Source organism: Stegastes partitus, unplaced genomic scaffold, assembly GCF_000690725.1.
Source record: "Stegastes partitus isolate 25-593 unplaced genomic scaffold, Stegastes_partitus-1.0.2 Scaffold1137, whole genome shotgun sequence".
NCBI lineage: Eukaryota > Metazoa > Chordata > Actinopteri > Pomacentridae > Stegastes > Stegastes partitus.
Genome location: NW_007578868.1, coordinates 20953 through 31901, shown reverse-complemented (window position 1 = coordinate 31901; position 10949 = coordinate 20953). Strand labels below are relative to the sequence as shown.

Below are 10949 nucleotides of genomic sequence, written 5' to 3'. Positions count from 1 at the left end.
GAGACAAAACTACCACAAAATGAGACAAAACGACCACAAAATGAGATAAAACGAAACAAAACGACCACAAAATGAGATAAAATGAGACAAAATGAGACAAAACGAGACAAAACGAGACAAAACGAGACAAAACGAGGACAGAGAGACACAAAGGAGCCCAGGACGTCCGTCCCTACATGTTCAGCAGGTCGTCTGAAACACAGCGAAGGAATCTGTGGGTACACATTTGTGCGACCCGGATCAGAAGCTGGACGCAGTCCGGTGGCGCTGGATGTGCCACGCGTTGTGTGTTTCTGAGGCTGCGTCGGGCTGCACACTCTGTTTGCCCCGAACGTGGCCGTTTCACCGCCGCGTGAGTAAGAGGACGCAGCGACATGGAGCAGAGAGAAGTTCAACCAGCCGGCGGCCAGACAGTCAGCGCCGGCCTCCTGACCTCCACACAGACACACACCGAGCCCAGCGCGTCCGGACGCCGGCGCCGCTCGGCCCTCGGGGCGGGATCACGACGCGCAGCGCGCACACGCAGCGCCGAGTCGGAAATCGACACACCGGCTGCCTCGCCGCGTCTCATAAGTCACGCTGGGTGTTGTGACGCTTTGACTGCAGCGGCCCGAAGACAGGAAGTGTTGAGTCACGGGTCGACACCAGAGGTTCATGAGCAGCGCGGTGGAAGAAGACCGGTCCGGTTCTGGGTCTTTGTTTTTGTTTTTCCGGCCACCAGGGGGCAGAATTGCATCAACGCAAGCTGGCGGAAACAAGAGGCGGGGTCATTTTTATGACCCAAAAACATTCTGAGAAGGTTCTGCAAACTGCTACGAATGTTTTCAGTGAAAAGTTTTAGTTCTCTGAAGACGTTCATGTAACTTTGTGGAACATATAAAGAACGTTCTGTCACTTTAGGAAACGCATCGACGCAAGCTGGCTGACATAAATACTGGAATCATTTTGTGTTCCAAAAATGTTCTGAGAATGTTCTGCAAACTGCTACAAATGTTTTCAACGAAGGTTTACTTTCAGTTCCCAGAATGTTCTCTGAAGACGTCTGTAAGAATGTTCCACCTTCGTTTAGTTCTTATAAAGAACGTTCCGTCATTTGAAGTCTGGATTAGAACATTGTTACTTTTTAATATTCCTTTAATGTGTTGTTCCTTTGTTATCGTGGAACATTGAGAGAATGTCTAATAGAACGTTCTCTCGTCACGAAGCCCAAAACGTCACCTTCGTTAATATATCACGTCACGTTGTGGAACCATTCTGGAGAACATCTGGAGAACATTTGCTGATGTTGAAAGTTGTGTTGAGCACCAAGAACGTCAGACTGGAGCCGTCTTGTTAGCGTAGGTTCTGTCTGGTTCTGTGGGGGTCACCGGCTCTAACCTCCCCGTAGATCTCAGTTGTGGGTCAGCTGGCTCAGTTCTTCGCGGTGGACCAGATCTCCACCATGCGGGTTCTGCGGACGCTCAGGGCCCTGCGTCCTCTCCGGGCCGCGTCCCGCTTCGCCGGCATCAGGGTAAGAACCGGCCCGGCGCTGGAGAACATGCGGGGCTTTAGAGGGCTTAGAGACGCTGCTGCTGCTGGTTCTGACCAGACGAGATGGTTCCGACTGTTCAGGACGCCAAAACTAGAGAACGTTGTTCCTCCAGATTCACCGTTTCAGGCTTCATGTGACCGAATGTACGTAACCGACTGTAGAACCAGCCAGAGTTCTGCCTTCAGACTGTGAGGATGTCCAGAGGGTCCAGACGTTGAACGTGTCAACGGGACCAAAGTGCGACACCAAAAAATACGTAAAACAACAAAACGTGACACAAGTTGAGCAAAAAAAGTTGAAAAGTGATAAAAGATGTGGAACGACCAGAGCAAAGGAAGTCCAGTCGTGACCCGATGATCGACCCTTAACGATCCTAAACCTGCTGTCCAACAGGTTTTTAGGAAAAACCAACAGAACCCATAAAAACAGCCTTAACATAGCGACAGCCTTGGATTGTGACTCCGACATGACATTTAATGTCACCAATCAGGATGACGGCGTATTATCTGACTGAACAATCCCACAGATTGGCTACGTTCACACTGCAGGACTTGATGCTCAATGAGGATTTCTTTGTGACTTCCTTCACGTTTCCAGTTCAATGCGACTTGTATGTGATCTGCTGTGTGAACTTCATACGAGCCAAAAGTGTCCCGCATGCGCAGAAGAGGACACGACGACGTCACACGCAGCGAGCGTGCTCAGTGTTTATGGAAGTAAACATGGATGGTAACGGTGGAGCGTATCTGCCACTCCCCCGCCGCCACCGATGGAGGAAACAGAAGTGTGAGCGCTAACTAAACTAGCATCAGCAGCCAAGTACTGCCTGTGTGTTCTGGACACTTCCACCCCGTCAGAGCGCTGCCCCGGGGTGGAAGTGTCCCCCGACCGCACAGAATGTTCTGATATTCATCATTAACTGGATCTGTGTTGTTCAGACTGTCATGAACAGACCAGATCCAGGTCACATAGGAGAAACAGAAATCTGATCTGGGTCACTTCAGCCTGATGTCTGACACCAGAGCACCGGTCAGTCAGGCTGAAGTCCAGCGATGCGTCATGTTCTAACAACACACTGGTTATTATAACAATAATGAACAATAATTACCAACTAATGAGCCTTCCAGCATCAAGCCCTCCTCGTATCTGGACCTCCGTCTGGACAGTCCGACGTAGCAGAAGGTTTTACGTTTAGCGTCAGATCATCGAGTCGCTGCTGTCCTGATTATCCGTAAGTTGATTTCATGTCTTCACACATTAAATATCCTTCGTTAAACAAACAACTCTGGAATATCACAGTCTGAAGGTAGAACTCTGCTGCACCGCATGAAGCTCCTCTAGAAACAGAACCAGGTGTTCTGAGGAGGAACTCTTCACTCTGATCCTATAAACCGTCCTGGACCGTCTGTCGGATCGACTCTGCTCTGACACCGGCTTCTTTCTTCTTCCCAGAGCGGCTCGTCGACGTTTCCTCGTCTGCCTGCAGCTTCACCTCAGCGACCACCCTTTTTGTTCCACAGGTTCTTCTTCTCCTCCTCCTGCAGGTTCCTCCCGGTGCTCCCTAACCCTGGACAGAACCTAACCGCCCCGCGTCTCCTTCTGTCTTTCCGTCTCGTCTTTGTCCTGCAGGTGTCGTTGGTCAGTTTGGTTGCCAACACTCTGGGTTACTCCGACTTTGCAGCCATCAAGTCGCTCCGGACGCTCCGAGCCCTGCGGCCCCTCAGAGCTCTCTCCAGATTTGAAGGCATGAGGGTAAGAGTCAGTATTACCTGGACCGACTCACCTGGGCACCCGCGGGTTCACGCCATGCGACTACAACCCTCAATCAGAGTCCTCGTCTCGTTTGGGAGCGCTGGGTTTATCCACCAGGTGTCTTCAAAAGTGCACGACAACAGTTTCAAATCGTGTTCCTTCTTAAATTATTGTTTTTTATAAAGTCAGGATGTATGTGTATGGAGTAAAACAACAAAACGTTCTGAGGCGTCAAATTATTATCACTACTGTTTGTTTTTTTGATTTTATATTTGATAAAAAACAAAAAAAGCAGATCAGACGAGAGCTCTGGTCTTCAGAGGCTGAACTGATCTGGTGTCCAGGTGCGTCTGAACTGAATCACCTGAACTCTGTTTTCTTTTCTTTACAGCGTTTTCTGCTCCAACGTTTCATTTCCTCGCCTTGTCTAACTCTGATTCCTTCATCTCATCCGTTTGTTCCTCCTCAAAGGGTTTCTGCACCAGTATTTGAACCCATCAGCAGTATTACTGAGAGTCGGCTCCCTGCAGCAGCTCAACATGTTCTGGCTTTTAATGGACAATAATTCACTCGTTGAACAGGTTTTTGCTTCTTGTTGGCGTCTCTGTACGTAAAACTACAAACTAGCGGTACGACGGCGGATGAAACTCGTCATCTTCCTGCTTTTTGACGCTGACTCTGCGTCCAAACAGCAGACGGCTGTCGTTATTTGACGGTAAAAGCTCACGAAACAGGAAACGAGTCGACCGCTGAGGTCTGCAGGACGCCGACTCTGCTCCGCGCTGGAGCCCTGTTGCATGCTGGGAAAAGAAAAAAAACTCTGACTCTGGTCCTCGTCGTCTTTGTCTTCGGCTAATGGGATTAGCTGCTGTGCTAATTGGGTGGAAGAGATGCATTGTGGGTGCTGGCGAGGAGGAAAACACGTCGCAGTCAGGACGCACCGCAGCAGAGCTAACAAACGAGCCTCGTGTTCCTCGTTTCTAGTTTTATTCATTATTTTAAAGCAGCCTTTGTTTGTAGATCCTCAGTAGAAACTGGGCGAGATAGTTAAAGCCTGATGTGTTCTGTAAACCTGCAGGTCCACGACGAGTTTCTAATGATTCACATTCTTAGAAAACAGGTTTAGAAAAGAGAGTTAAAGATTGATAGAGTTTTGAAAAGTGTGCGCCTGCGTGTAAAATACGTTCATAAAATATAAGCAAAGATTTTCTTCATTAAAAATAAAAACATGCGTGCGTAGAAAATGTTCAGATTTAAAATGAATATATTTACATTCGTAGTAAATATTTTTGTTGATAGAAAAGAGTGAACATGACGTGATTTTTATTTTTTTAAATATACTTGTTTGCGTAGTAAATAGTTCTGCAGGTTAAACAATGTGTGGATTAAAGATGAACACATTTAAAAGTGCACGTGATCGATATATATTCTAGTTATGAGCACGAATCATTTGTAAAAACAAAACAATGTGTGCAGAAACGTCTCATATTTTAAAATAAATGTTTGCATGAGTAGTTAATATGTTTGTCAGTAAAACACGTGTGCGTCTATAAAAGGTTCATATTTATAAAGATAAGGATGCAAAGATAATAATAATATTAAAAATATCGAAGCATGAATAGTTTTATTTATAAAAACCAAAACACCAGCAACTGCATGTTTATGTTTGCATGAGGAGAAAAAAAAGTGCATCTGCAGAAAAGATTTATGTGTTTTTAAAAAATATGCATGTGTAAAAATATATATATATATCACTATAAAAAAACCTTTAGATTTTTTAATTTGCACGCATGCATCATATTAATCTATTTACTAATAACCAAAAGAATCCGCTGCAGATGCTTTAGTTCTGGCTTGTTTTAAGTATAAGTTTGGTTAAAGTCACACATGGTGCATTCAAGGACGGTCAGAAAGCTGAACATCCCACCATTTGTTCTGTTTTTGTAGCTTCTGGCTGATGAACGGTGTACGTTTTCAGTTAGTATGACTTTCAAAGATGAATAATTGGCTTAAAGGTTTTGTCTAAATCAGTAAATCGGATGTTTGTAACGTGTTTGGGGTTCAGGCTCCTGAGCTCACGGCTTCCTGCTGCTTTTGTAGAAGCGCTTAGACCTGTCGGGCCCTGAGCGACGGCGTTTCCTCCTCCGTCCTGTAAGAGGTGTGTTTGTGCCGCAGGTGGTGGTGAACGCCCTGATCGGGGCCATCCCCTCCATCATGAACGTGCTGCTGGTCTGCCTCATCTTCTGGCTCATCTTCAGCATCATGGGCGTCAACCTGTTCGCCGGCAAGTTCGGCCGCTGCGTCAACCGCACCGGCCACATCTACGACGCCTCCTTCATCAACAACAAGAGCGAGTGCGAGGCGTTCAACGACACCTCGCTGTTCTACTGGAGCAAGGTCAAGGTCAACTTCGACAACGTGGGCGCCGGGTACCTGGCTCTGCTGCAAGTGGTGAGACGGAGCAGCGCGAGGGTCGAGCAGGAGGACAAGCTAAGGCTAAAGCTGACTGGGATGCATGCATTATTTCCACTGCTAGTGTTCTTCTGACGGTCAAAATGTAGATTCAGACTTTTTCCTACAGTCCTCCAGGTTATCCTCGTAGTTTAATCAACTGGACCTGCTTGAGTTCCTTGAAGACGTTCCACCTCTCATCCAGAAGCTTCATCAGCTCCGACTGACTAGATATCCTTCAGGAGCCACTAACACCTGAGTTTCAACTGGGGGTTTGTAGCTCCTCCCCCTCGTTATGTGAGTCGCTAGCGCTCCCCCTGACACAGTGGGGTTCGTTAGGGTCTGCTGTGGCTCGGTGTGGATGTGGGTTCATCTTCAGGTGAGAGGTGATGCCTCAGACCTCCACCTCTGCTGAGGGATGGTCTCTCAGACCGTCTGTCCTCCCTGCAGGACAACATCTTGTTGTCTTCACATCAGAGTCCTTTGTCCTGAAGAAGCAGGTGGACCGCTGAGTCCTGTCCCAGCTGAAACCCAAACTCAGGTGTTCGTGGCTCCTTCAGGACATCAGCATCTGGAACTAGCCGGTCAGAGCTGACGAAGCCTTTTGGATGAAGCGTCTTCAAGGAGCTCAAGCAAGCTGCGATTCACCTACGAACATGTTCTGATGACCAACAAACTGCTCTCAGACGTTTTCTTCGTCGCCTCTATCGGAGCGTTTCCGTCCCATCGTGCGTTTTCGAGCGTCCGGTACGAAGCAGCGGGATTACAAATAGAAAAATGTGTCGCTGTAGGAAACAAAGAGCTGCAGGTGAAGAAGCAGCGTCAGAACAAGCCGGAGCCTCGGCGGATCGTAGGAGGTTGACTTTTCCGCCGCGCTCTCTCTTCCGTCCATTTGCCGCCTTAATTTCCCTCCCACGCTGTTTCCTCCGTCGCTCTCGCTTTGACTTTTCCACTCGTCTGCTCTCTTTGTCTGCGTTTGTTGTGTAAGACTCTTTTCTTTTTTCTCCCGTCCTCCTCTGTCGGCTTTCAGGTTCAGGAGGAAAACACGGTGATACGAACAGAAATTAAGACGAGAAAGCTTCGAGAAACAATAACCGCAGGATGAAAAGCTGAGCGTCGCGCTGCCGGTCAGACCGCTGACATGTTCCCACGGTTCACATGAACGACGCTCAGCTCGAGCAGCGTGGAGGGAAATCAGAGAACGTTACGCAGGAAAAGGGAGGAAAGAAAAAGTCAGAGGAGCTTGAAAAAAAATCACATTTCTGCAGCAAAACAAAAAGAAAGAAATAAATCAATACGCATCAACAAAACACGTCTTCAGCGGTCAGCTGGTGAAAGTTTGGATGTTTTATTAAATTAGAGACAAGCAGTAAAAACACAAACAACTTCTTAGTTTGGACGCTGACCGCATTTAAATCTGAGTCGACTGTGACAGGATTGGATGGTTTCTGTGAAGATGAGATCCACAGAAACACACCTGGACGGGAAAAGAAAGAAACCAGAAACTAGAATCAGATGAGAGCAGCAGTCCTGCCACGTCTTCCTTCCTTCCTTCGCAGACTTCTTTATTTTTTCCTCTTTTGTTTCTGCGTCGTTTCATTTTTCCTCCCCGAACGACGCCGGCTGCAGCCGCTCCTCCGTCGCCTCCGTCCCGCCTTCGCTCCTTCCTCCTTCCTTCGCCCACCGCGGGAGTCCTGAGAGCCTCCAATCAATCAGCGTCTGAGAGGTTTTTATTTTTAGAGCGACTCCAGCCAAGTGGGAGGGAAACGAGGTGGCGGCGGCAGCGGCGGCGAGGAAAAGTGCATGTGGAGCCGGAAAATTAGGGTTCAAACAGCAACCGGAAATCAAGACGCAGCGGCGAAGGAGGAGGAAGATAAAGAGGGAGGGAGAGAGAAAAAAAACAAGCCGTGGGTCAACTTAAGAGTAGCGGGGATGCGGTCGCCTTGGCAACGAGTCGCTCAGCACATCTCTGTTTGGCTGGTCGGCGCGGCAACAGTTGGCGGGGCAACCGTTCCAGAAGCATCTGGAAATAACTCCACACCGCAAAAAAACAAAAAAAACAACAAAAAAACAGCGAGGCGGGACGAGCTTCCCGAGCCGGAGCCCGAATCCTCCAGGTTCAGCCTCATCGTGAAAGAAAAAAGAAAATAAAACGCAAACGGTGAAAATGTGGCGGCAAAGACGCCAGAAAACGTTGATTAGGAACCAAGGAATGTGCTCAGAAAGCTGTAGAAATGACAAGAAATCCCAACCGTAAGAGAAGCAAAAGAAAAATAAAACAAATCAGGTGAAAATCTGCAAAAATCTGTTAAAGTCTGTAAAAATCTGTTAAAATCTGTTAAAATCTGTAAAAATCTGTATCTGTAGTGGGGATAAAAAAGATGAAATACAGAGAAAACAACAGGAAATACAGCAAAACTATAATAATAATAATTAAATAATAAATAAATAAATAAATAAATAATAATAAATAAATAAAATATGGCAGCAAGTGTGCCGGAAAAATCTGTAAAAAAATATAGATATAGCGGGGAAACAAGTAAAATGAGAGGAAATAAAGCAGAACGGTGACGTTTCACAAACGTTTCCATTTATAAAAGTACAGACGACAGAAAACACCAACGTTCACGAAAACGATATAAACTGTAAAAAAAACCGAGCGGTGTCGTCTGTAAAGTAGTGATTATATTTAACCGATTTATATCTGATTTGCCAAAGATGTCTCACAAATCTCCAGTCAGGCGTCGCACAGTAAAAAAAATGTAAAAAAATAAAAGTAAATCCCAAAAAACTACCTGAGAAACACGGACGGTTTTAGTTGATTTAAATCAACTGAAAACGGTGATTTTACGCTCTAATAACTCTTTTTTTCTTTTTTTAAATACAGATTTTTGATGCACTTTTTTTTCAGCAAACGTAAATTAAAGCTGTTTTTATTTTATGTAAATGGATCTTATCTGTCATTTAAAAATGAGAAAATCAGTCAAATAACAGTTTTAAAACGTTTTTCCCCTCCCAAATATTCACCATCTTTTCAGTGCTTAATGTTTGAATATGTGTAACATAAAGATCGTTTGTGCTGAATAACATCCAGCAAAACAGGAAAAAACGACATTTATAGACATTATGTGCAGTTTTCTGTCGTGTTGTTGCCGTTTCTACGGTTACCATATAAACTAAAAAAATATGTCAAATTAGTTTTAAACACAAAGTGACCAGATTTCAGATTTTAAAATTGAAATAACAAATATGCATGAGATAATCATTATAATTCACCATTTTCGTTGATGATGAATCGCTTTTCAATACATTTTCTTTACTTGAAGAGAAGCTCCTTCTTCCCGCTCATGCAGGTGAAACCACCACCTGTCTTCCACGGCGTTCCTCGTCTCGCTGGCAGACTGTAGCAACAGCAGGCGGTAACCCATGGCAACAGGCAGATGCAACGTCTGAGTGACGGACGTGGAAGTCCTTTTATGGGCGTCTCTTCCCGGTGGGCGGCCAGGAAGCCCATAAAAGGACTCGAGCTCTTATTGAGAAAGTCGCTCGCGCTTCCTGTCGGAGCAGCACGTCGGAGAAACTCACGCCGTGAAACGAAAAAACACGTTTTAAAACTGTTTTTCACAGATGTTGCCCGGTTCCGTTAACTTGCGAATAATAAATCAGCGTTTATTTACACATGAAGCATAAAAACAACAAGAAAACAAAAACAATAAAGTCCACAACCAGCATCTGTATTTCTATAAATAGAAATTCACAAATGTGTCCATAGAATTAACAGAATGACTGTTTTCACTGTATTTGCATCAACAGCAGCATCATCGCTCTGCCGGGTTTTGCTTTTACTTGAAGGAAAAATTCTGTAAATGAAGGATTGAAAAGTTTTATTTTGTAGGCTGTTATTTTACAGATTTTTCTCGTTTTGTTATGTTACAGATAATTTCTAGTGAAAAATATTAATTTACACGTTGACTGTTTTTGATTTTTTTTTGTAAATTGTCTTTTATTAAAATTAAACCGTGTTGCTGTGTTTAAGTTGATTTTACAGATTTAATTTAACAAATCAGTGAAATTACAGCTAAAAAATGATCTAATGTTTTTTATTTAACTTTAATTTTGCAGTCAAACGTTTTTAAAAAATAAACTAAAAAATGTAAAAAATACAGAATTTCTAAGTGGACATTGTTTACTGTTGTTTGAGCCTGTTTTTTATGCTTAATGCGTGAATTAATCGTTCTTTTTTTTGTGTGACTTTTCCACGTATAATCTGTAAATTAATTAAAATACGTGAAATAACAGTAAAATTGTTCTAAACGATTCCCGTTAAACTCTGTCAGCCGCGGGTTTCGCTGCCTCTCTGTGGCTGAAACTCAACAAATTCAGTTCTTGCGGTGCTTCAGAATGAAGCGATGAGTGAATAAATCATTTTAAAATCCACTGGGTTCGCTAGAAGCACTTCAGAGCTCCGGAGCAGGAGACTCGTTTTTTTTTTTTTCCCCTTCCAGAGGTCAGATATAATGCGAGCAGTTACTTCTCCTTCACGGATTGTTTCTTGGAAATAACTTTTAGAGGCGATTATCAGCGTTTCGTAAGAAGAGCAGCGAAAGGTCGCAGGAAAGTAAAAGCACAGACGCGCTCGTCTTTCTCTTTTCGTTTGACGCTCAGACGCTGCAGGAGGCGGTTTCGTTCTTTAAATCAAAAGCAAATGATGAACTTAAATGAGGCCACGAATTCATGAAACCGCTGCTTCACGACTGTTCGTCTGCTTGTTTTCAAGGCGACGTTCAAAGGCTGGATGGAGATCATGTACGCAGCAGTGGACTCCAGAGCCGTAAGTCACCGTCAGCCAGTGAAAGTTCAAACACTGGCGCCTCCTTTTGGTCCAGTTTGTACGTGAGATGAGTGAGACGGCTGTTCTGGGATGAGCTGGTCACCAGTGAGTGGTTTGTGTTTCTGAAATGGCCGTGCAGGTCGAGGAGCAGCCGATCAAGGAGGTCAACCTGTACATGTACCTGTACTTCGTCATCTTCATCATCTTCGGCTCCTTCTTCACCCTCAACCTGTTCATCGGCGTCATCATCGACAACTTCAACCAGCAGAAGCGAAAGATAAGCTCCACGGCAGACACCACACGCACACATCTGACACAACGAGACACAAACGAGATGTCAACATGACACTGTAATATAGAAAAGTGACAGAAAAAGATGCAAAA

The 10949-nt window shown here is 44.9% G+C and overlaps 1 protein-coding gene across 1 annotated transcript in view; it reads left to right on the top strand.

Moving 5' to 3' along the window:
* The window catches only part of LOC103368275 (sodium channel protein type 2 subunit alpha-like), a 157211-nt gene that overhangs the window by 138142 nt on the left and 8120 nt on the right, over positions 1–10949 (top strand). The window contains exons 22-25 of the mRNA XM_008296600.1: positions 3161–3283; positions 5459–5734; positions 10512–10565; positions 10705–10854. Of these exons, the coding sequence (XP_008294822.1) occupies positions 3161–3283; positions 5459–5734; positions 10512–10565; positions 10705–10854 (603 nt within the window). The remainder of the gene's footprint in view (positions 1–3160; positions 3284–5458; positions 5735–10511; positions 10566–10704; positions 10855–10949) is intronic.